General features: G+C 43.0%; 1 protein-coding gene across 2 annotated transcripts; it reads right to left on the bottom strand.

Moving 5' to 3' along the window:
• Positions 1-229: 229 nt before the first annotated feature.
• On the bottom strand, positions 230-26,141 carry UGP2 (UDP-glucose pyrophosphorylase 2). Of its 2 annotated transcripts, none has more exons than XM_040553615.1 (10): positions 26,100-26,141; positions 20,325-20,452; positions 19,618-19,725; positions 7,258-7,443; positions 5,387-5,520; positions 4,441-4,738; positions 3,172-3,369; positions 2,749-2,991; positions 2,186-2,290; positions 230-1,352 (listed from the first exon to the last, which is right to left on the bottom strand). In XM_040553615.1, the coding sequence occupies exons 2-10, from the start codon at positions 20,436-20,438 to the stop codon at positions 1,245-1,247; spliced, it is 1,494 nt and encodes a 497-aa protein (XP_040409549.1). In that variant the 5' UTR covers positions 20,439-20,452; positions 26,100-26,141; the 3' UTR covers positions 230-1,244. The 2 variants fall into 2 exon arrangements, with proteins under 2 accessions (XP_040409549.1, XP_040409548.1); XM_040553614.1 differs by lacking the exon at positions 26,100-26,141 and adding an exon at positions 25,614-25,904.
• Positions 26,142-26,562: the final 421 nt, after the last annotated feature.

Raw genomic sequence — 26,562 nt, 5'->3', positions numbered from 1 at the left:
TACCTTTTAAGACTGGACGCTGCCAGTACTAAGTAAAAGTGCCTGTGTATTTCACCTCACACCTCTTTACCTAAGCATAGTAGTCTGAGTGCCTAACCCTGTGATGATTATGTATGATGGAATGGTCTACAGTGTGTGTGCGCCTATGGTTTCTTCAGACAGGCATGCTTATCTGTTAGCATAACAGATGTCACTAATTGTCAGTCAAAATAAAGCTATAAAATCAGAGTTGTTTTTAAAGACCAACTTCTTTAATGATACATACCAGTGTTATACTAAGCTTATAAAATAAATTGTCTGCATGTAAATACAAGAGAAACATTAAGAAATCAATAGTGATCAGGACAGGGATTTCAATTCCTGTACAAATTTAGAAATGAGTCAAGAGCAGATAAATTAACATGTGGCTGTGACAATATGAACATGGACAGAGTCAACGTGATGTAATCCATTTATTGAAAGAGAGGGCAGATCAAGGATAAAGATACTAATGGGTAATCCAGTCTTAAATGGGATATGAAAAGCAAACACCACGTGTGGATACTGAGGCATTTTTCTCAAGTATTAGATTCTTTGGGTGAGTTTGGAACATCAGCGATGCCCACTCTCTCACAATACAGAAACGGAGGTATTGACAGCCTTACCCCAGTATTGTGACGTACACTATAATCGTGATAGGAATCCCACCCGTCAGTTGTGGGGGTTAAAGAGGGTTATAGGTTGGGAGAGTTGTGAGCACATGAACTATACAGGGTTTTTAACAGCCCATTTAGCAGTAGCGAAACTTTTGGTTTTTTTCAACTGTGCCTGCCATTTACACTTCATTTAAAAAAAAGTTGCATGAGTAGCTAACCATGTCCCACATGTATTGCTTCACAGCTTTATTTCTGCGGTTACAAGCAATTCAAAACTACTAAATGTTAGAGGCAAGCCTCTTAACTTCTTATCAAAGAAGATCTGTCCATCTTACCTCAAGACAAACAGTATTGCACTTCAAGGTTATATTAACTGAGTTACAGAATCTCTTTAAGGACTGAAACATTACTTATGCACATCCATTGCGCTATGTGTCTGCTTAAAAAGATAAGCAAGAGAAATTAATTTTAAATTAATACTGCAGGGTACTGTGAAGATGACAAAGCGTAGGCCCTCTGTGTACTTATTTCTAATGCTTAAAAGGTTCTTCCACGACGAGGCTGGTTTAGCACAGCAGCCTACAGAACCGGCCATGCCCTTCCACCGACTCAGTGGTCCAAGATCCGAAGATTGCCTGATACGATTTTGTTCTCTAGTACAGCTCCCGCGGGGATGTCAATTCTGTCGCCATGATTTGCAATGATGATAACTGTTCCCTGGAGTCACGGAGACAAAAGTAAGTGGTCAGAAACTTTACTGTAGGATAGCTCATTCCAAGTCAACAGTTAGAGCAGCGTTGTTGGGCAGCTGTAACACCTAGACCCTGCATGTGCTTCAACTGAATTACTGTTTCTACAGAGACTTTTTTTGCACAAAGGTTTAAAATAAGCAATAATATTGGAACTATTGTAATTACACCAGCATACTTGATACCATCAGATTAAGTTATCAACCCTGCTTGTAAAGATAGATGCTTGCTTTATGTGATCCTATCATGCCTGCTTGCTTTTATGTGCAAGAATGTTACTGCCTTGGCTGGTAATGCAGCTCACCATTACGGCTATAAGGCAAACATACATAAGTGCTGTGCCACAGATCCTAAGAAAGCATTTGAAATAGAAACTAAATTGCTGAGTTCCAATGTTTACTAATAAATCAAGAACCCCAAATTGATGAGAATGGGCCTATGGCTGTAAAGCCAGCCCGCGAAGCAAGGTGGTATGTGCCTGGTAAAGTACAAAGACGCCAGCATTGTTTTCAACACGGAGTCACCAGGTCTGTGGTGTTTTCAGTGGTCTGTACTTGTAGAAAAGCCTCAGCTTTTGCTAGAACTGTACAGAAAAGCCACTTACTCTGGTAACACCTTGTGCTCATTCAGAAGGGTCAATATTGGCTCAAATTTGACTACTGCAGTCCTTATTGCAGACTCTTCTGTTGTTTTTTAATTCTTAGGAATGCTTCCAGTGGAAGTTGATGACTTAGGATCAGTTTTCTTACAGAGTAGCAGATTAGTCATGTATATGCAAGAGGATCCTGCTTGCAAACTCACCTTTAACGAAACATTCTTCCCAAACGTAACATCACCTGAAACTGTGAGATGATCCAGTTCCAGCATATCTGGAATACTTTCAAACCTCCGCAGGTAGTCTTGAACCTTTTGAAGGGAAGAAAGAATACAGACTGTTTTAAATCCCTTTGTAGACTAAGAAAAACATTGGAGCTTCTTGAAAACTCTTTTTAAAGGTATTTCCGGAATCTGTCTGACAACTATAAATGTTGCTACTTCAAAATTTGTATTGTCATTTCTGTCTGAGATGACTACAACCAAGGGACAGTAAGGGCAATATCCCATCAAAGCTGGGTGAGCTCTAAAGACCGCATGCAACCCAGCTCACCTTCACTTTTCCTTAACTGACAGGGTGAAGGAGCACAGAACAGTACATATACATCTTAAGCAGTCATTATTCTAATAGCCTAACAATTCTTTACAAAGAGCAAAAGCAAGCAAGATGGGCAGAGGTAGATAAAGTAAATCTCACTTTTATTTATTGCTATGGACTGTATTTTTATACCATGAGATAAAATAGAAGTGTAATTATGGGAGTTGTTTACCTTTGTGAAAGAGCTTCCCAGTTTGACAAGAGGCACTGTCGGAAATTCTCGCTTCTCGCTCATTGTTAAAGATCCAGCATTAAGGCTATACAAGTTAGACATCACAAGCAGGAGATCGGACGTGGTCTTAACAGGCAGAAAACGACTACGAGGTACGTTTATCCCCAGGGAGTTCTCAAAGCTCTTAATAGCAGCACCAACTGCAGTCTCCAACTGGATAACATTCAGACCTCCATCCAGGGTCTGAAAGAGAGAACTCACGTAAGCACAACCAGCAGGTAAAGGCACTCAGTTTTAGAGCCTAGCTTAATTCAGAGTTCCGCATTTACCAACAGACTGGCTCCTTTTTGAAGGCAGCAGTCCTCGTTTAATTACAAAATTTTTTTTTAGTCCATTTCCTCTAAAAGCTTCCTATCTGATTACCTTTGGGTTAACAATGATCTCCATGTCAATAGCATTTTTCTCTTGCAGCCTTTTAATTGCAGACAGAGCAATCCACAAATTGTTTGTGTTGAATATTTTGAATTTTGACACAGACTTGAATTCATCAACATGTGCTTTTGGGACCTGAGCTATCTCCACCAGTCTCAGCTTGTTTTCATATTGCGTAAGTGTCCCACCCTGCAGGGGTAAAAGAAGAAGTTTTAAGTCCTGTTCATGAGCAGCCAACAGAGAAGCCACCACCCCAGATGCATGCACTGCTTTGGTGCCATTTAAAGTTGAACCTCAGTGAAAACATGTTACTTGTTCAGCTACTAGGTTACTAATTATAGAGTGTGTTTAAATTACAGTCAGAACTGTTAAATGATCATGTTTCAGCACTCTAGAACAGTTACTTCTGTTAATGAAAGTTGTTGAGAGTCTTCTGCAAGTGCTGCTTTTGTCAAAAATCATCTTCTAGCACTTTGCTAGATTACAGAGCAAAATTTAAATCAAGTCTTTTAGCTCTGCACCATTTCCTGGACAACCTTTACTCTCCATGGATGAAGCCCTGTATTTTTACAGTGCATTTCTGTGGTGTTATAGGACTGTCAGACCTTTCTTGATATCTAACGACTAGTAGGGAAAACCAGGTTCCCTCCATCCTCATACTTAAAAGAGCAAAGGTAAAGTTCTGTTACATGACAAATTACTACTCACTAGGAATATTTGATACGAGCCCTAAATATCTGATATGTTGTCGAACCTGGACTTTGTGCGAAGTCAGGCAGCTGGGGCAGGAGGGGACTTGCAGCCCCAAAAAGCTGTGTTGCATAATGCACACATTCACAGCTGCACGAGGAGCTTACAGAGGTTTCAGTCAGTAGTGATACAACTGCTATATCGCAGCCGTGCAGTGCTTTTACCATCCCCAAACTTTTCCCATGTGTAAGTGACAGTTTGGAGAAGTAAGGAGATTGTGACCTACAGCCTGCAGAAATTACTTGTTTTCAGTAATCTGTCAACTCCAGGCTGTCCTTGTCTGCTGTTGCCCAGAAGCTAGATCCAATTTGTTCCATGAATTAAAACTTCATAAACTCGCTGATTTTGTGCATCTCAAATGAGATCACAGCTGATGTGTTAAATGGTGCCTAATACAGCTATAAGAAGATCTAATTTATGTCTGAATTCATGCATACAGAAGAGACAAGAGGCACAGATTTGCACCAACATGCGGGCATTCAGACACGCTGCACAACTGTTTGCATTTACCTTCACATCTGCCCTGGTCTTGTTTGTGACTTCCATGACAAATTCACAGCGTTTTCCATTGGGTGGGTTCATAAGATGATTCAGAATGTAAAGGTCCACAGTGGCTCCCAAGTTATCTATATTGGATACAAAAATATACTCCTTCCCCTCTCCAATAAGGTTATCCAGCAGACCGGAGTTATAGAAACTGGCGTAGATGTCTCCATGGCCTGGGGGATACCAGCACTCCGTATTCTCTCCTGAGTAAGATACATCCTTGGCTATTGGCAGCAGAGTTTCCTTATTAATTCTAGGATACCTGGGAAGACAACATTTTTGTTAAGCTGTTGCCAGTGTCAGACTAGCACAAAGTAAAACAAAAATGCACTAGTTCAGGTGCAGCTACCTGGGCTTTTTCATGCTGCTTTTGACGCTATGCTTGCTAGGTTAGTGTAAGTACTCTGCCCTGGAAGCACTATCCAAATACTCAGCTATCACTAAGTTGCAGAATGCGATCTTTCAGTCACAGATTTAAAACCACAGTTCTCAGACCATGCAGTAAAGCAGCATTCCTCTGACCCAGGGCTTCAGAGCATGCTAAGTACACCTCCAACACCGTCAGCCACTTTAGATAAAAGTTTTCTCTTGATAAGGAAACCACATTCTGTCTCCCTCCAGAGCCCAGGTATCCACCCTAAAAGCAAATTCAGGAACCAAGTGGCCAGCACCCAGCACTTCATTACATCCATTTCTTGAAACTGTAGCCTGTCCCCACCCTGCATCCCTCTTTAATACATTGCCTTTGACTCTGCTTAACCCCCTGACATTTCAGTCTTTCAAAAAATGAGACTGAACATAAGTAAAGAAGATACTACTACCACCTCAAACTAAACACCATACTATTTGGAATATGAGAAAATGCAAGCTAGTGTTTCCTTTCACCTCAAGTAGAAAAGTTTTTTGATACCTGCTTTGATTAAAGGTATATATTTTCACACGGCTGTGACTGTATTTCTGCAAGATTTTCTTTGTGTCCTCATCGGTGTTGAAGGAATTCATAAGAACAAGAGGAACGTCGGTGTTGTAGGTTTTGTTTAAGTGCTGAGATGGGAAAGAAATGGTAAATTCAGCATGTATTTTTAGCTTTAACTCCTGACACCTAAGATTTTGGGGAAAAAGGAAATACACTTATTATTTCCAGTCTGCTTTATCTATCCATTAGATAAAAGAGAAAAAATCTTGCACCAATAGAATATACAATAAAGCAAGTAAAGGAAAACAAATCCTTATAAGCAGTGAGGTATTTAAGATAAGACCCATTACTTAATGTATAATTAATCTTTGTTTTTAAATCTGCTTCAAGATTCAAAATTTAAAGAGCATGACGCAGCAAAAATATTCTTTTAAATTTTGGGCTACTGTTGATTACAAAAGGCATGCTTTCCCCAAAATTATTCAAGTCTGTGAGGGTAAGGTTGCAAAAACTTCTCTGCACAGCAAGCAGTTTTGAGCCTTTTTGTCAGGCTATGAGACAAAATATTATCACGACGACGTAAGGGATGAAATGTTGCAATGGTAATTATTTGGGCATCTTTAAAACTGAACTAAAACACACGTGAGCATTTTCAGCACAGAAAAGGAAAAAAAGAAAAAAACAACAGAAAACAAGTGTGTTCCACCGAAAGAACATGCAGGAAAGACTCTTTAATTGAACTGAAAACTTGGTGCACCAGCTCATTCTTGTCTGTTGGGGAATGTTTGGGATCATTAACCTCTAGGGGAGTCAGAATACCGTAATAACCCTTTTGAGGAAGCACCCACAAAAGTGAAGGATTAGGACTGCATTAGTTGGACATAAATTTAAGTCATGTATAGGACTCTCCTGCATACATGAGATAGTCACTCCCAACAGAAAACACAATGAGGCAAAAAATGGTTGGAGTTCTAAAAACTATGGAACTAGCACACCCAAATTCCTACTGTAATGACCATCTTAAATACCTGCTGCAAGAGGAATATTCTGCATTAAAAACATAAGCTGAAACGTCCTCTCCCAACACCAGCAGCTGTTACTTTCATTTCTTCCTTCTGAGGAAAATCCTAGCAATCACTTCCATGATGAGGGTTTTAATTTGAGAAGGAACTCCGAGCTGCTGTGAAGAGCTTTGTTCCGAGGCACACGAACAAAGCTACACTCAGACCTGCACCTGGAGGAGTCGGAAGCAAGCCCAGGCGTTAGCCACGCCAGGCCAGCTCCACAATTTGGTCCCTTGTGTTGCTGGACACAACCACCACTGTTCCGGATGGTGCGCACAGGCTGAATTACACTTGTGCTAACATGTGTAGAGAGGACAGAGTTCAGTCGCCGATTGCTCCGTCCCCTCTATCCACATGTGCTACACATCACTAGTGCCCATTCTTTCCAAAGCAATTCTCTGCTTCACCACTAGCTCTGAGACCAGGCCCCCTTTCCCTCTTTCTTTTGGCAGGCCTCCACTGTGACCTCTCTCGAGGCTCGTACAGAAGCTCAGGGTGCCTCGCTTCATCCTGTGAAGAAAGGGAAGGCTCTACCCCAAAGTACAACTCAGATACCCAGCACACTCAGTGACCATAGCTCATAAAGTAAATCAAGAATTGGATCCAAACTCCCCCTCGCCCAAAAAGGGGACGTATGACCACTTCCTGGGCTGTGTGTTCACTGAGATCAGACTTCTAATGGAAAGTGTTTCTGTACTGGCAAGGACTTCAGCTCTAGGTGAAGGTGATTTCAGAGTAGGTCTCAAGTGCACAGCTCCCTTGAAGCATCCACAACAACATTCAAAGCACATCAAAAGTTACCTCAATCTGCTGCACGGTCAGATCCAAGAAGGTGTTCTCGTTCCGCACCCCGATAAGACTTTTGGGGCCTTTACAACCCATGCTTGTGCCCAAGCCGCCATTAAGTTTCACAACCACCAGCTTGTTCAAGACGGAAGCAATGTTATCAGGCAGCCCTCTAGCCTTTATCTTCTCATAGGGTTGGATCTGTAAGAAGCAAATTTTTCAGAAAGTCAGGTATTTGTAAGGAAAGTGCTTTCTCCTAAAAGTTTTCAGAACTTCAAATTTGGTAACAATACCCAGATTCACATATATGATTTAGGAAAACTACAGAACATTTGCAAAATGAGTCTACAACAACCCGATTTGGTACAATACAAATAACCTGATCTGTTCCCACCATAACCTATTCTCTAGAGAAGCTCCGTAGACTCTGCAAGTCACCATCAGCTTCACCCAGACACATCTCAGTCTACTCCTTCCAGATACAGGGAGCTAACTTGATGGTGAAGAGGGGTTCGGAAGAAGTCAGCCCAGTTATGCTGCTTAACCCGAGCTTCCTCTTGTCCTGCAGGAGAAGAAGGGGTCTCTTTGTGACTCATCTAACTCCCTTCCCCATAAGATGTCCTCCTTCAGTCAGGATGCGATTTAAGAGCGCAGGCTCCGCACACTGGACATAACTTTTCTTCCTTGAGCAACCTAAAGTCACAGCAGATTTTTCTTGATACATTGCACTAAGGTTTTTCAGAAACTACATTCTTGGCAAAAGGTTGGTTCTTTGACTCAGTCCAAAGTAATATTTATTCAAATTACTAGTCCAATATAATAATTCATCTCTCCAAATAGAAGATGGGAAGGAATAAAGAAAGTTCCTAATTCTTATCCTGATATTTTCAGGATGCATTCAAACCTTGCAGAAAGCCTTCTACTTCGCTGATAGCTATATCCTACAGGTTTAAAAACAGAGTATGGGCTACGTTTAGGGCTAGGGATAGAGAACAAAATCAGACTTGTAATGAAAGTCAGCATGCTTTCCATTAGGCATTGCTTCTCCCCAATCCAAAGCACGTAAGTCAAGGAAACAAAGGTAGTAGTGCAACGATAGGTATCATGCCAGCAAAATCAATACAATCATCTTTTAGCCTGCCCGTATAGAGATTTCCTTTTGAAGAAAAGCCTTTGTGTTTCAGTGCTGCACGTATTCTAGCAGCAAGAAAATGATTGTCATTCTGATAAGGGATTTGTAAATTGCACAGCTGATTTCCGAAAACAAACACATACCAAGTAGTTTTCAGAAGTCTGTGTCTGCTTCAGGCAAGTCAGGCCCGAATTTCCTTGGAAATTCACGCTGCACTGGAACAAGAGTCAAATTTCTTACTCGGATGTGGGGAGGTTAGGAGGAAAACTTGTGCAATTCCAGCAGGCCACAGATGGCAGATTAGAGCGGATCCCTCACATTAGGGAAATTCTGCCTTCTGCATGATCTGGAAAGCTCATGGTATATATTTAAAGATAAGATCACTCCACAAGCTGCAGCATAATGACTAACTAAACTCTCATTACTCAAACAGTGGTAACTGGCCCAGGAGGAACAACTTGATGCAACTGCTTAAACACATTCTACCTAGAAATGTTTCCCAATGCCAAAGACATGTGCTCCAAAAAAGCAAGACATTAACTGGACTTGAAAACTCTACTCCCTCACTCAAATATTTTAGCTAATACGAAAACAGATTAAATATCTACAAGAATAGCACTGGGTTCCTTGTTGAAACACACTAGCTGTTGAATAGAAAACCATATGTCAATGTTGTGACTTATTTTTTTGGCTCAGTGGGCAGTGTTACTGGAGAACAAGACAAGTTTCAATAGTTTTGTGATATACACTCATCAAAATGAATATAACTAAAAGCAAGAGGTTTGTCCAATAAGCTTACCACTTATTTTCCTTCAATGTGATTTTTAAAAGCCACTTTCTGCACAACTAGCAGGAACTTTTCTGGTTGTTTCTGGCAGGTGCGACCCTTCTCAATGTTTCCTAACACAGGAGAAACTGGGAATTCAGTACCCCCAGCCTACATACTTCCCAGGAAAAGAGGTAACATCCAGACTCGCTCATGACTCTATGCTAAGATCTAGCCAACACATGAAAGATAGGAATGTTTCCATCTACACGCTCTTTACCAAGTTCTTGCATTCCAAGCCAACATGTAAGTTCAGGCTTAACTGTACTTCTCCATGCTTCAAAGCGACAGAGGTTCCCTATGCCAAAAACCCTTGAGACAGCCTCATGGGTAAGGCAAGGAGCCTTATGAGTAATGCACAAACTATCCCGAGTGCTACAGTTATCACTGCATTCAAAATAAATGTGATTTTGCTTGTAAAATTAAGAATGAAAAGGAAAATCATACACATTTAAACCTCCATTTTCTAGTTAAGTCACAGTAAGAGACATGGTAGTTCGACAGGTTTTATTTCACTCTCCCAGCAAGCCAACTAGAAGGTAAACAGCGTTACCGTGGCTCAGGCAGCAAGAAGGAACACAACCACTGCTGCAGTCGTCTGCTAATATCCAAGTTCTCCTTAGCAGAAGAAATTAGCTGATTAAACAAAGAAGGTAATGTTGACATGCTATTTTCCATTTAATCCGAAAGGAGTGATAACTGTAGAAATAATATGCCTTTTTGTCATTAATAAGCACACAGGTTTGTCAGAAAAATCTATATGCATCAATAAAAGACAAGGGAGGGGTGGTTTGTCAGACCAGACACTAAGTCCAACACTAACTTCAGGATAACCAGAACTCTGATCCCTAGAAACGTACCTATGGCACCACAATTTGATTCACACACCTAAGAGAGACAGTTTTCAAACAAGGGTTCAAGGGGTCCCAGCAATTTGACAGCCAGTTTCTCATATTGATTCTGTATTGTAAGATCACGAAATCAAACACAGCACTTAAACAAAAATGCATGTCTAAAGTAACCCCCATAAAAGGAATATTAAACTAAAACGATTGCTCTGGATTTCTGCTGCCTTGAACAAAGGATTAATAAAGGGCTCCTTCCTTGTTAACCAGCTGGCTTAAAACAGGTCTCCAAAATCCCTTACTTAAGAAGTCTGACAGTTTTTAAATACGTGGCTTAAAGTGGTAACTTCACAATTTGTTATGAATAATTTATGCAAGCTCCTTTTATAAATCAAAAACGCAAACGAAAGATACTTTAGTCTGACCACCTGGGAAGCAATAAGGTAAGCCTTTCCATTCCAGCTTTCTCATGTAAGGGTGTGACAGAGTTCATTTTACACAAAAAAATAAAAAAAATAAAAAATAAAAAGAAGATTTGGTATCTTGCAACATCAAGAAATTAAACTACCATTCCAATCACAACCACATCTTCACAGTTAGTCACACAGTGTCCAGTTTACGTGCCATGTATTACTCCAAGAAACACAGGCAGGGTAAAAGAGGCTGTTACCAGAAGGGAAATACTCACCCGTTTTGGCTTGCTTTTTTCTCTCCCCGGCCAACCACACTGCCCATGCCCTCCCCTACGTGCTAGCTAGCTGCAGCCTATTCCCACCCCAAAGCGTGGCGCAGCTTGCTGCCTCCAGGTTATAAATTATGCTCAGTTGCATCATCCCAAGATGACAGAAGGTTGAAATAAGTAAGGAAAGAGACAGCTGAGGCTGATAAGAGGGAGGAAGGTGGAAGATAAGGCGGCAGCTAGAAATGAATGGAGGCCCAGGGCAGAAGGGTAAAAGACCTGAAATACCGGGAAATAAAGCACCGGTACATCAGTGTAAGACCACTAAGCCTTATCAAAACATTCCCCTTCGCATTTTAAATTTAACAGCAGGATTTTGGAAGCATCTCCACAGTCCAACTTCAGCACAGGCTTAAGAGATGGATAACCCAGGATAAGCAAAATTGGGAGCAGCCAAACGCAGCTCCAGAGCACTTCAGCTGTGACTCAGAGCCCCGGGATGAAAGCCCCATCACAGTGCAGCCCAAATGCATGCGTGGCCTCCCCAGAAGGGAGCCTGCCCACACCAAGCCTGCGCCGCAATACCGTGCCCTGGGGAACACACTCTTAATGGTCTGTTGTGTTTTTTTGTTTGTTTGTTTGTTTTTAAATTTGGGTTTGTGCCTGTCAAGTCAGGAGCTCAGCCATCCTGTGAGGTCTACAGAATGAGTTTGTTTGTCTGGAGGCTTAGGAAGTGATCTTTGTTTTTATAGGAAACTGGAAAAAAGACTAACACATTATAACCTCCACAGGTTAGTCTCAGTGCTCCTTTAGCACAGAGGTCGATCTTAGTCTTACCATTTCCTTGTTTAAAGTGGGTTTCATTCGATTAAAAAAAAAAGAGTCCAACAGGTAAATGATCTGAATATAACTATGCTTTTTTTTGTTTTTCTTTTTTATGCAGAAATTCAAAGTCTAAAAAAACCACAAACTATTTCAAAAAAAAGTCTATCTGTACTTTGTAATTTCGGTAAATAAACAAGAACACGTACACTTGCATGAAACTATAATATTACACAGGGAAAGTGTCTGGAAACAAACTGGTAGCTGTCAAATTGTTTTTTCAGTAGCACGTTCTCTGCATCAAAGATGCACCACACGAGTCCTGATGTCTCCTGATTGCTAGAAGGGTAAAGAAGGAATGGAAGCAGGCCCAAGGCAGCAATGGTTGCACTGTTTCAACGGGACTTTTACTCTTTATTCCCCCACATCAGAAGTGGTGGGGGACAAGAGGGGAAGTCAGATCCACTGCAGCAGGTTCCTAAGGGAGACAAGCTGTCAAACGAGAAACCAGACCTACCCATGTGTGGCAGGAGCCTACAGATCTCCAGACATTCTCAAATACTGTCCTTCCTCCTCTGCAAGGGAAAATTGTTCTCCGTAGCCCTGAGCTGTATTCACACAACCCAACGGTTACGAAGCTACTGATACTTGTCACTTGCATCTGTCCTGGCCTCTGCCACATGCATAAACCTCGACTGTCCAAAGAATACCAGGATGGGAAGGTTACTAAGTCGGGGCAGCCGTGGCAACCTAGACAAACATCATTTCAATGCCACTTCCTAATAACCCACATCGAACAGACTCGTATAGGACCATCTCAGATTGCCCACACAAGCACTTTATGTTACAGAGGAACACTACTGCCCTTCATCGGGAAACTTATGACTGGCAATATTCAGCTAAATTAAGACAGAGAAAGCTTTCAAGTCTGCAGAGTTGTTTTATTCATAACTTAGCTGAGAGACTCATTTCTTCCAGGAAGTGAGATGAAGAAAACCAGGAGACTAATATTTAAAAAAAAGAAAATAAACAGAACATAGACATACATGGCTTATCACTTACACATGTGCTGGGTATACACACGCAGGCACACTCTGAAACAGAGAAAAGTCTCTTGAAAACACTGAGATGTTTTCATAGACTAGGAAATAAGGACTAGGAAAGTCAGCTACTTAGGGTATGAGGAAAGGGGAAAAGAGATTATATGTACCATACCTTTGCTAGTTGGGCAAAAAGGCTGGATTATGACATCTACTGAATGGGAAGCTTGTACAGCAATCTTCACAACAAAAGTGAAAACTTTATCACTCATGTAATCATGCCTCAAGGGACTGCCAGTCGGCTACAGCTGACCTGAAAATAATCACTGAACACTACATGGTTATGGAGCTCGTCATCAGCAACCCCAGAGATCCTGCATGGCATGCGCTGCATACAGCTGAGGCAACTGACCCAGGCAAAATGCTGCACAAAGACAGTGGCAAAAACAGCTCCAGCAATTGGTTATCAGCAAAGAGCTCTGCAACCAAAAGAAGGCACACGCTAGACTGGTCTTGCTTCAGCAATGCCTTAGCATCTCTGGATGTCTCTGTTCATACAACAGAGCATGTCGACAACTGAAATAGCACGTCCCAAAGCGACGGCAGCAGCCCTGACTGTATCCATCACAAAGTGATCTATTAAAACAACACCCACCAGACTTTCCACATGACGAGTTCAGCATTCCCTGGCAGGGCTGTGTAGCAAACGAAAAGACTTCACCTGTTCCCACAGATGCCTCCACCAGTTGAGAGCAGGATGCTTGCTGCACTGACATGACACAGCCACACACACTTACTGGGTGAGCGTATTCTGAGGCTGTTAGGAGCTAAGCAGGTGGGAGGGGGAGAAGCTGAACATCACAAAAGCCAGTAACACCTGGAGCAAAACCACAGCTTAGAGATGAGCCACAGCAATGAGTTTGCATGGCAGATCTGGTCACCCGCTCGTTACTGACCCAGAGATTAGAACAATTCAAAGGAACCTTCACCAAAATGGGACCTTTTTCACAGGAAATTCATTGCTAACTGGAAGATATGGGAGGATGGAGAGAGGAAGGACACAAATAACGTGCACTATTCCAGTTCCAACTGGAAATATCACCATTTTCACCAGCTGTGCCATCCTCTCATAAAAGTATAAATTACTTTAAGACCTTAAGCACTAACTTACCACTGCTACGGCCGTGCTAGACAAGAATAGCAGAGGCACACTGTGAACTTGAGGCAGAAGGATTTTCATGCAGGAGAACACAAAATCCTTTCCATCTCACACAACCCTTTCCTTCCCACTACAAGGGAAACTACACACAAGAAAATCCATTAGCAATCTTCTAGCTACTATGCAAGGATCTTTGACAGAAGCGGTTTTGCAGAATGTTGATATGCAAAAATCAGACAGAACTGAAGCTTTTTGGTCTAGTGCAATCCCGCTTTTATTCCACTTGCACATCCGTTCAGGAATACCATCTGTTCATAGTCAGTTTATTCTATCCACACTCCATTTATTCTGCTATACTTCCAAAAGGGAACATGTAGAACAAATGGAAGAGGCAGGACATGGATACAGCATTCCAGCGGTGCAGGATGCATCTGAACAAACTATAGAAGATAAAACATCCTGAAGGTTACAAGCATAGATTTGTCAGAAAGGCAGGGACAGCTGATACAGCAGAATGGGTCACGAATGCAGGAATTGACAACAGATATCCAATTCCAAGTGCCCACTCAGAAGAATTAGCAAATATGCAGGCAATCTCTCAGTTCTTATCTAAAAAGACTGTTGCCCAAACTATGAAAGTGTTTTTTTTGTTGTTATTGTTGTTCTTTTTTAAATCTGTAACTACACTGAGCCCTACACTTTTGTACCTACAGACCCTTGCCTTCCAAAGGTCGATATTGAAATCAGTTACTCAAGGCCCAGGGTAGCCACATGCTGTGACTGTGAGACTGCTCCCAAAAATACACACCATATTGCCACTTCATGGAGAACATAGGTGGGAACTTCATTCCAACGCTTCTAGAATTTCTCAGGAACAGAAGCATACAAAAAGTAGAATCTTGCTGTGTTTTGTCAACAGAGGTTGTGTTCAGGCTGGGTAGACATCGCTAAAAGCAACTGTTTTTCTCATTAACAAATAGGTTATAAACCCCAAATTTAATGTGCTGAAGGTGCATCAGAAAGCTTAAAGAACAATTCACTACGAACAGGATCTAGAGATTTATACTTGGCGCTGGGCACCATTCAGAAGAGAAATGCAGCTAGATCCTCACTCCCTGCCACTACCTCCTGTCTACTCCAAGGTCAATACCACCCCTTATCAGGCTGCCAGGGGATTTAAACATTTAGCGGGTGGGACATGAGTCACACCCACAGCATTCAGATGCTGTCTGAAAAGCCAAAAATATGATTTCACCTTTAAAGTCTTACTACATTCTTCTTGCATCATGCCCAATACAGCTCTCCAAAAAGAAGAAAGTCTGCCGCTCAGTTCAGGGCCAGACTGCCTCAAAATTATTTGCCTTTGCTGAAGTTCCAACTCCCCCTTTTATGTCTTCACTATCGTGTCTGAAATGAGCTTAAGCAGAAAGCTCAGAGTAAAAACCCGATCCTGATGCAGTTAACAGTTCCACCCAGGCCTCTGTCAAGCATGTACTTCACTTGCAGTTGCATCAGCTCCAACATAAAATATGTAACTCAGCCTTGCTAAATATTTCAGTTCCTTTTGGCACAGGTATTGGAAATGACAACTTGGCAACGAAGCCCTGGATCTTGAAGGGTCTTTAATTCAGGGAACAACAAACGTTGGGAATTCAAATTCCAGCAGGATCCCTGCAGCATCAGGCCTGCTAGGTGTCGGTGCTACCACTTAGCTGTTCCAGCCACACGTAGGCTCTAATATGCAGAGGAACTGCGTCGTCACCTCTAAGCGTATACACAAGAGCAGAAAGTGCTCCACAGTAATAAAAATCACTTATTGCTCTAAGGGTTTGGAACACTGGACTTGAGAAGCGAGTGCTGATAGGGAAATACTTCAGGAACAAAAATGGGCAGGAATGACAGGGCTTACAGACGCATGACTACAGTGTTAGTCATTTGAGACATGTCTCGAAATTGTGGCCAGGGATTCTGCTACGATAACATCTAGCTTCATTTGGTTTTGCACACAATGTCACAGAAGTGATTTTTGGAACAGTCTGTATGAGGCAACATTGGGAGTGTGACTAACTGATTTCAGAAGTATACTCCTACTGCAAGGATGTTTGGAACAGTTTGCCAGAGAGACAAAATGAGCATCTGGGCCATCATCACGGGTAGACTGGAAAGGAATACACCCATATTAGTCAATATGTAGCTACAGAAAAACAAGCTAATATTTACTCAGCACCAAAGGACGGTTTAAATGGAAATAGCACTGAATGAACCCTTAAAACCTGCTTCCAGATTTGAGGATTAGGAAGACATTTGACTTTTGATTAAAAGCATGCCATTTTTTTTCTTTTCCTTCATGATATAGTTCTTTGAGATGACAACACAAGCTGTAGACAAGAATCCAAGCACTGGGTAAAAAAAATAATCATAATAATAGACATGCTCCTTTCACGCTCAGATTGCTTTGGATGCTCTCTTTAGCTCACTGATGAGGTTTTACATTGCTGCTCTGAGGTTAACTTGTTCACTGCTGTTCCCTCAGAGGCCTCCCACCATGACTTTGCTACTGCTTCCAAGTCAAACAAACAGATCACTGCAATCTACATCAACAAGATTAAATTACACTTGCCGTGTCCACATTCTTTACCTCGTCTCCTCCTCGTTAACCAGCACTCTAAGTGCACTTTCTTCTCTGAAGACTGTAACAGTAATGGGTCCTAACTATGCCAGCTATCACTGTAAGCCTTTGGACATATAGAAGGAGAGCATCTGGAAGGAAAAAACAAGTCAGAAGTTTACCAATATAGCGTGAAATGGGTTCAATCTTGCATTATCTTCGTCTGGAGCCTACAACTTGCTTGCCCATCAGTATTAGTTGCTGCACTAAAACGTGGAGTTCAGGAATAAAATCTCCCATTGCAGGGAAAAAGGGGAGAACATTACAACACAATTACATTTCAGTTTACTGAAAGGAGTCTTTACTTGTCAGCAGATGCTTCAGAAAAAAACAGAAAACCGCATTTAAAGAACAAGTACCATGGATAAAACATTAAGTGACCCATGGAAGTCTGATCAGAAATTCTTCTCCTGTGCAGCACAGCGTTGCACAAAAGCCTGGAACACCTTTCCCACTGAACCTGAAACTCAGAAGTACCTTATGCAAAATAGAAAACTAAAAGCCAAAGCCTAAAAATGCAGTGAACTATTCATTAACTCTAAGCTGTTAAAATCTTTGGCATGTTTTTGCGTGCTTATACATACAGCCACATGTGCATGTACACCTGTATGTATATAGATATATTATATATAAGTGTATGTGTGTATACATACACACATGCACCTATATACCTAAACATATACTTTGAGCTTCACTAGCTGGCAGTTGAAGATTACACATGCCAGAATTCTTGATACTTTGGACAGATCAAGCAGCAAGCCAATTCCCCAGAAAAATCACAGGCAAATCAACTCACTCTGGGGACTGTAAGTCCTTCCTTTCTAGACCATGCTACTTGTAGCACAAGATTCTCAAAAGCAGCTGTGAACCCCACTGCCACCCACACCCCCACCTCATAAAATGATATCATCAAAATTGGAGATTATATATCAGCTACAGGATTACCAACCAGCTTTCCAAAAGAGTCTTGCCTGTAACATTCTCTGTGCTGTTCTCACAGGACCAGGAGGAGAGAGCACTAAGTTTTTATAGCTAGGGGATGAAAACTCCATGAGAGCTGAATAAAAGCACTCAATCTGCATATATTTCACAGAGACCTGTTCCAAAGAAGTTAGTACTGCAGACTCAATTCTGAAGCCCTTCTAAAAGTTATCATTCTTCATCCCTTTTAAAAGTTCCTATTGTTCTCATCTACTAGTAAGATTGATAGTTCTGGCCGTAAAGAAACCAAGATTTATCGAATAATTCCACAAGTCATATCCCTCAGCAAGGAATAATTTGGAAGACGTTTCTCTGCAGGTCACATGAAAACACTTTCATGTAGGACACCTTACACTTTCCACAGTCCCAACATGACATATATTATAGAGCTGGTGGACCTGGAATAAATATAAGAAGGTTTTGAGTAGGACAGGGAAATGAAACCCTTACAGCTGGGGGGGGATGGGAAGGAAATTTGTTTGAGGGTATTTTTCCCTATCTTTCTTCTGTGACATCTTCTGCGAGTCCATGTGATTTGGAGTTCATGCTAGGAAGCACAATTTCATCTAAGAACATGCACACATCTCACCTGAACCAAAGCAACAGGATGGTGCATCTTTTTTTCCCCTGTTTTTGATCTGAAGTTGCTTCCTAGCTAAGGGAAACAGACGAGGATGAGCCAGCACAGGCTAGAAGGAAGAAGAGAGATACCATCTCTAAACTTGCCCTCCTTTCAGCCTTTTTTGACCTTAAGTTAGACCATCTTTTTAAACAGCTTGCCTTGCATGGGAACCTCCAACAACCTATTTCAGTGTTGTCTCATGCCTCTTGTTTGCCATTTGCTCCCGATGTCCTGCCCAGTAATTTTCAGTCCCTTACAGAATTTGATTTTTTTTTCTGCTGAAAGCGTGCAAAACTTTAAAAATGGACAGACAATAGCTCTCCCTCTCCACAAAGCAGCCTATTCACTTGCATCAAATTACTGTAATTTAATCCCAGGCCTTATCTTGACACAGAGAACAGCTTATTCCGTTCACTGATTGTTGCAGCTACCCTTTTACATATTCAAAAGAGTTATCACTCCCTTAGAGCCTCACCCCTCTCCAGTCTGAAAGCAGCCCCCTTTTCTGCAGGCTTCCTTATAAAATGTTATCTAGAACTCCTCACCTTGGCCTCTTCCTTCAAGGTGGATTTTTCTCCCCAAAGCAACAGTTCGTTCAGTGTTATAGTACAGAAGAGACAGACATCACATGTTTTTGAAGTTAAAAGAAAACACTCAACCTTGGAAAAAGCCCTATACTTGCTCTAAAACAGCATCATTCATCAACGCTTTAGAAAGCGGCGCTGTATCTGTTCTGGAAGTAACTGGCCAGCCTGTCTTTCAGTTGCAAACAGAGCCTTGATTGAATCATCACAGAGGCTAAGAGAGACCACAAATGTGTAAGGACACAGAAGTCTCAGGATATGCCAAGATTATGACGTTGGGAAAAGCAAGAATTCGTAGCACAGCTACACCGTTAGTTATGCAAGAGTCAAAGGACAGCCCCGGGCTGCAGATGAATCAACCAAATGAGGTTAAGTTTAATAGGAATTGTTTATTTCAGTATAAAATACTGCTGAAAAAAAATGTTTAGTGCTTTTTCAGCAACATCTCAAGTAGCAGGTTATAAGTTACAACACCAGAGATGGCATTAGAAAATGATGCTCAAAAACCTTCAGTCAACTACAAGTTTCAGATTCCTCACTTTTACAGAGCTGCTGTAGATTACAGAAGTTGCTCAGTGAGCTATATAACCCAGCCCACTTGCCATATGTCCCTTTCAAATTATTTAGCAGAATGGATTGTTGGAAACAGTCTCAACTGAGATGCACGACCTTCTGTCATGGGCAGGAAGGAAAGGGGAACAACAAGAGTCCTACCTACTTCCCCTCTAACAAAAGTTACCAGTCACTCCAGAGAAGGTACCAAATGGTAAGATGGCATCTGTCCCACTTTGCTCCCCTGCTCAGAGAACAGCTAACAAAATAACACTGCAGAACTTGATGCATATGTTAAGCAGGACCTGATGTTCAGGAACACACACAGCATATGTCTGTAAATTATTACTTCTCAGCTAGAGCCCAAAGTGTTGTCCTATGTGATTTTGCAGAACTGTGGCAATTATACCTATTCCATGGTATATAGTTTTATGTCCCCTACTGACTGTCTTCATTGCAACTTACAGAATCTTCTGGTGGTCTTTGAATCTTCCCCCAGTCCACAGATGGTCCCTTTTCCTGTAGGAATCTATGAAATAACTTCTTAAATCCTTCCAGGTCATTTTTGGTGTGCTACAGAGAAGAAATAATGTTAATTAATACTGGTATTTATTGTGTACCTACTCTATCATGGAAGCATTTTTACAAATTTGATATACAACACATTCACAAGAGCAAGTTTGTCAGCTCGTGAAGTACAGACATGCTAAAATTTAAAATTCCAAAAGGTGCCAAAAGCTCATTTTCAGTAAAAATTGAGATGGGGGGGGGGGGGACACAAAAATAAAGAAAAACAACAAAGACATCCAAAGCCTTGTATACCTAAAAGGCAAGTCTTTATTCAAAACTACAACCATAAGACTTCGGCCAAATCTTTACAGTAACAGCTTTACCCTTTCTTTCTGTAATCCATTACAGATTATATAGAACCTTTAATAACTAAAGATGATTAGATGATTAAACACTTAGTAATAACTCTGCCGTGCAGTTTGTATGCAACTGAAAGTCTCCTACTGACACTGTATCCAGGCTACTCTTCCACACATGACTAGAGCACACCTTAAAAATAAGGATAGCATTATTCTGTGATTTGTCCCCTTGTATAAAATTTGCTTCAGTTTCCTGCCTCTAACTTCTCAGGCTTTGGGTTGCATTCACATCATACTTCTTACCTCCAGCTCATTTGAAGGTGCGGTTGCAAGTATCTTATCAAGTTCTACCTTCATTGAATACTCCAGCTCTTGTCGAATGACTTCCTGAAATTGTGAGGGGCCAGCCTGAGACATGGCTTTGCTGAAATCTTAAATTAAAAGAAAAAAAAAAAGGGTTAAAGGAAAAAAAAAGAAAACTAGCTTATTAAGACTGTAGACAGCTTTCAGATTTCTTAGGGGAAAAAAATCGTGTAATCCAGTCTTGTTTTATTACTGTGCAAGCACTCCAGGAACCTCGAGTTTTTGCTCCTAGTAACTTGGAGAACAGATCTTAAAGTGGGGGCAAAAAACAGCCAACCTTCTCTCAAAACTCTAAAAAGTTCCAGAAGATCAATGATCCATCACAAGAAATGTTCAAAATCCACAGCAGTACACTTTTTTTTTTGCTAGGCAGCTAAAGCGTTCGTGTCCTACCACATCAACATCCTTTAGCAAGTAAAAACGCGAAAAAGCCATTCGCTAAAAAAAAAAAATATTTTATGCAGAACATTGTGATCAAGGGCATCCTTCTGTTCACAGAAGCAAATAAAAACATGTTTTAATTATTTATGCTGTGCATTTTCACACAATCTTCCGTTTGTTCCAGTAAATATTCCCTTACTTTATCGTATGAGTATTTTCACACTACAGCATGCCCTTCAGTTACTAAGCAACCTGGAAAAATAGTCCGTCCATCACTTCAGCATTTGTTTTGCTTCTGAAAGTGATAAGCTCCATAGATGCGAAAGAGTAAATACACAAACGGTCCATGCAGTGAAGTCCATAGCCAAAGCATCTCACAGAAAGAAATGGAAGATAGCTCGACTTTATTTTCCAGAAGAAAGCATGTGAAGTGAGTGCCTTCCCAAAAGACATTCCGAGTATGTTCTCTAAAGACCTCGGTTAATTTAATTTCTGCCAAATCCCTTGAGTAATCGCTTCTCTATAACACAGAGAGTGATGTATTGCCAAATATAGCTGGAATTTTAGAAACACCCTGAATACTAGTACAAAAAAGGGGCAGGAGGAAACTTTGCAAATGAACTGAGTGATAGTGCCAGGAAATAGTTAGAAGTGACAGCCGTGTTTAAAGTTTTCTTATCTGGGACATGCATTAAAAGGCTATTCTATCGAGAATGCCTAGGAAAGCCAGGGGCAGTTCATTTTCATTATGGTTTTTACTGTATTTTTAAGCAAAACACTCTGCAGCCTCAGACTCGGTCACAGTGTCAAGCCCTTGCTTTGAAGCCCACAGAAGCCATTTTCCTGACTGCACTGTTTTGCAGGTAGGGAAAGAAAAAAAAAAAAAGAGAGAGGCAAGTGCTGCAGTGCACACGCCGTGTGTAACACAGGGGAAATGCCAGCACAAGATGAATAGTACAATTAACAATAAGTTCATTTTTTAATCTTGTGCTTCACTTGGTAGTAAAAACAGGTAATAGTTGGAAGCATCTTACGCTTATCTTTCCAGGTGAAATACGTAAAAACACTAGAGCTCTTCGCTGAAAGTACTTCCTCCTACAGAAACGTAAGATCTATACCACCTGAATACTTTTGTGCAGAACTGCTGCAAGTGCTGAGCTTTCATTCCCTCATTTTGAGTTGATGCACATGGAAACAGTGTTTAAACTTCCAGGGCAACAACAGCTACAAGATACTTTCAGACGTTTGTTCGTAATCCTCCCTACAAGGAGTTGTAACACAGGGCTGGGGTTACAGCAACAGCAGCAACCATTTCTCTCAGCTCATCAGCCTGTAAAACATGTGAACCTCCCGATATGATGCAATACAGCCCAGCAGAAACTCTGCAAATACCAAGTATTCAACAGAGGCTGTCATTTGTTAAGGAAGAGCCAGCAAACAACCGTCCTGGGCTGCCATGTAAGCAGGAAGATCCTGTTGGCTCACATTGGCCAAAAGACGTGTATCTCCCAGATAAAAAGAGCATTTGGAGATTAAGCAATATCAGAAGCAAACCAAAAGAATAAGGCATAGTAAAAGTAAACATGTGATAACGTCCTAGTTCTCTTCCTTTCTTTTTTTTTTTTTATAACATTCTCCAAGGCCTAATGAGCAAATGATGAAGGCGTGTGGAGCAGCAGCCCAATGGCCCACGCCTCATCCACGCCCAGAGCCACCACCCCGCAGCCTTGTGGCCACCATTTGGCAACCACCACGACCTCCTGGCCTCACCCAGCCTACCTGGACGTGGGTGCCCAGGGAGAGCGTTGCTGGCGCTGCCCATACTGGTATCATTTGGGGGAAAGAGGAATGACAGAGCTGGCACAGCTGGAATCTACAAAAACACACTTCTGACCCAAGTATTACGGGTGCAGGGAGGGATCTGTTGCGCAGGGGTAAGAATTTCAGTGCTGTACCCAACAGCCATGGGGGTCCCAATGTCGAGGAGCTCAGCACCAGCCTTCCTGCTGAGATTTCTTCCCTAAGGGAAATCCCTCCAGGGTTTTGGGAAGAAGCCGGTATTTATGTACTCCAGCCTACCGACGGCAGGAGGACAGCCACTGTCCTTTAGCGTGAGCTGCTGTTAAATTTAACAGCCCGAGTTAACGTTTATTTCCCTCTTCGCTGTAGTGGCAATGATGTAGAAAAGCCAGTGCGACTGCATTTCTAAAGGCAGTTATTTCCTACAGGCAAGGCGAATTTCCTAAGGCTGTAATGAAAAGTAGTTATTGCACCTCTGTAAAACCAGATGGGAGGCAGGGGTGCTGGATAACTGCAGGAAGAGACTTCCCAGGGGACACGCTGCCCTAAGCTTCCAAATTACCTTTAAAAAGAAATGCCTCTTCCAAGCTACATTGCAACCACTGCCTCGGATTTCAGCTGAAGCTCACTTTTACAGGATCACTATTCTTCAACTCCCATCTGAAGGAAGAAAGGGGTAGGATATGGCAGTGGAAAACTCACAAGGGATGGGCCCACACAGGAATGAGTGCAGAACAGAAACATGTGATGAGATAGTTGAGGCTCCAGAAAACACTGGGTTTTCAAAAAAAACGACCACCCAGGACAACTTCTTTTAATGCCTTCACCAGAAAATGCTCCGTCAAGTCATACAGAAAGACCTTTAATCAAGTCACCGGTGGAGAGTTTCACTCAAACCCTACTGTCCCCACCTTTATTTCTACATTGCTCTTATCTCCCTGTTAGCCTGCCACTGTCCTCACACCGTGAACTATGGTAAAGAGCACACTATTCTTAGGTTTATGATGCATGATTTTATAACTGACATTTGGGAAAAAACAATATACGATAAATCAGATCAAGTTACTAAAAAGGAGATCTTCATGAACCATCGGAAATAAAATAAGGGACAGACTTCCCCAACTGCACATGAACAGAACAGCAGCGTATTTCCTTTCTGTCATCCCTCCTTTTATTTTACATTAAAAGGGGGAACATACAAAGCTCAGTTTTATTGCCCTAAGAACTCGTTAACTCACTCAGAAGAGAACTCACTGCCTTAGTACATAGCATATGGGGTCACGGCACAGGAAGGAGTCACGGGACAAGCCAAGCAAGAAGTCCTCTCCTGAAAATGTAGGGATCTTTTGGGCTGAGGGTTGAGAATTGTAATTAGCACTGCAATCCAAGTAAGCACACTGAAAGAGCTACACCAGAAAATTATTTCTATTTCCTCTGAGCCAGACTACTTGCATAAAAATCCGGAAGGTTGGCCCGTAAGTTGAAACACGCAGCTGAACTTTAAATGCTCTATCCTTGAACTCGGGGCTGAGGGTACAGAGTGAATGCCTTAACTTCCACCGACTCCGCTGGAAAGTTCAAGGCAATTTTTATCCTTGACAGGGATAAAAATCTCACAGACGCCCACACTGCCCAACACAAGACTAATAACTATTACCTTGCTTGATTTTTGAGAACTCAACACACCCAATTAGCATTTGCAAACTTCTTTCTCCCTATCACTACAGGCAAAATTTGTCAACATACATGGCACTGAAGCATACATGAAGTGAAACCTAGCCACTCCCTCCTTTCCCCATCACAGAGAAGCACGTTACCCTGAGCTAACTCAGAGGTTTGCAACCTGGGACGCTGTCCTCGCCAGCTGCATGCACCAAGGGTTGCGATGTTACCGCTCAGACACAGCGCGATTTCTGAGTCTAGAGGCTGATCCTCATGCTAAAAATATCACCTGACATCAGCAACGTGTTTTGATGCTATCAGTCTAGCAAAAGTACTTTTTTAAAAAAGCTTCTAGTGTTGTCAAAACCCTGGCAATATTTTAAGAACTGTTTTTGATCTTTACATAGGTTAACATAGTACCACTTGCCTGCAAGATGGCTACCTCCAGCAGAAGGCTGAGATAAACCAATTCCATTTAAAAAGAAGGCTTCAGAGCCTATTTTTGTCATTCGTTTCACAGCAAGAAGGGGCTTGTCTCGACAACTTTCAGGACACCAGGTGAGCAGCGTGACTTCACCACTTCCCCCGACCAGCGCTGTGCGTTTCACCCAGCTGTCACAGGACGTTTACAAACTGTCACTGCACTTACACAGCAAGTGCTGCACAGTCCTGGACATCCACTGGGCGAGCAACTGATTTCCCAGAGCCTGCAAAAGCTCTTGGATTTGTGCAGGACCCAAGTTCACATAGCAAAAGACCTACTATTGCCCACTCTTTTTTCTACAGGCAGTGATAGGCCTGCATGGATTTATACTAAAAAAACCTACAGGCATGAAATCCGCAACAGAAAACCACACACGCACCATTAGGAATACCAGAAAGGGAGGGAGGGAGGGGGAGAAGTGCCACGGCAATGCACCAAAGTAATTTTTCTTCCTGAAATGACCCCTTGCGGGCCGGTTCCCCGTTTCCCAACGCAGGATTCCCAACTCAAGACCAGGCGATACGCTCACAGGGAGCGAGGCAGCGTGCCGGAGCATACGGTGGGGACCTGCAAATGCCGAAACACACTCAGACCTCCTAAAACTTGGGCAGATGGGGAGAGGTAATGGGGGGAAGTCTCCTGCATGTGTCTGCCGTGACGAGGGGCCATCGGCCCGCTGCACGGCAGAGGAGACAGACACGTCCACATCCACGGACACGTCCACGGAGGTCAGAGCGGGATGGGCACCGGCGAGGCCCCGTCACCTGCCGGGGGAAAGCCTGGCACGCTGCGCAGCCTGCTGCTGGAAGAGAAAACGAGACGGCACAGAGTAAGAGAAAAATAACTGAAATAAAACCAAGCGGGCACGGAGCAAGGTCCCTGCGGCGGAGGAGCCAGCCTACCTTTGGCGAACGACATCTTCGCTCCTCGGTAAAGGCGAGCGCAGGGAAAACAGAGGCGAGCCCGAGGGAGCCGCACCCGGCCGGGAGGGAGGGAGGGAAGAAGACAGCGGCCCCGTCCCCTCCGGGAGCAGCCTCCCGAGCCCGGCGCAGCCCGGTGCGAGCCCCGAGCAATTTAAATTTCATCAGTGGCAGAGGCGGACCCGCAGCGCGCCGGCATTCACCACCCCTTTCCCCTAACCCTCCCCCGGGCCGAGCCTCCCGCCTCCGCGGGGCTCCCGGCGGGCTCCTCCCCGCTCCCGGACGGGCCGGGTCGGCAGGGCACGGACGAGCCCCCCGCGCCGCCATTTTCCCTTCCCCCCCTACCCCCCCCCCTTCCCGCCCCCCCGCCATTTTCCCTCTCCTCAGGAGCGGGCGCTCGGCGCGCGGCCGGCCCCGCCCCCCCCCCGGCGCGAGCGGCCGCCATGGCCGCGGCCCCGCCGGACCCACCTGGGCGCTGCGGCGCGGTGGGGGGCGGGGGGAGCGAGGGGAGGGGGCGGGGTCTTCCCGGCGGGCCCCGCGGGGGCGAGCATGCGCGGGAAGGGGGGGGGAAGGTTTTTTTTGGGGGGGAAACCCCGATTTTGGCCAGTTTTGAGGGGGGAGGCGGGGCTGCGCTCCTCTGCCTCAACTCGGTGCTGCTGGACTCTAATCAATGGAGATGCAGCGTGGGGCTGAGGGGTCCCCATCACCCCCTAATGCTCTCCCCCCCCCCCCCGCTGCCCAAATACAGATTTTTAAATTATTATTTTATTATTAGTAGTAGTATTACTTTTTTTTTATTCCTAGGGAACTGTGTGAATCAAGCAAACGCATCACTCTGCTCACCTGCTCCTGTTTGCACAGAAAGCGCAGGCTTTCTGTGCCCTCCTCTTGTTAGGTTTCCTATGAACACACTTTTTCTCCATTTTTCATA

The sequence above is a fragment of the Cygnus olor genome, chromosome 3, assembly GCF_009769625.2.
Source record: "Cygnus olor isolate bCygOlo1 chromosome 3, bCygOlo1.pri.v2, whole genome shotgun sequence".
Classification (NCBI taxonomy): domain Eukaryota; kingdom Metazoa; phylum Chordata; class Aves; order Anseriformes; family Anatidae; genus Cygnus; species Cygnus olor.
This window is presented reverse-complemented; position numbering and strand designations above follow the sequence as displayed.

Excerpts from the sequence above, each read along its gene's own strand:
- UGP2 (XM_040553614.1), bottom strand. Across the intron at positions 7,444-19,617 it reads AAAGACCACCAGAAGATTCT|ATCCAACCCTATGAGAAGAT; the intron begins GTAAGTTGCAAT and ends TGCTTCTTACAG. Across the intron at positions 3,370-4,440 it reads AGACCAGGGCAGATGTGAAG|GGTGGGACACTTACGCAATA; the intron begins GTAAATGCAAAC and ends TTACCCCTGCAG.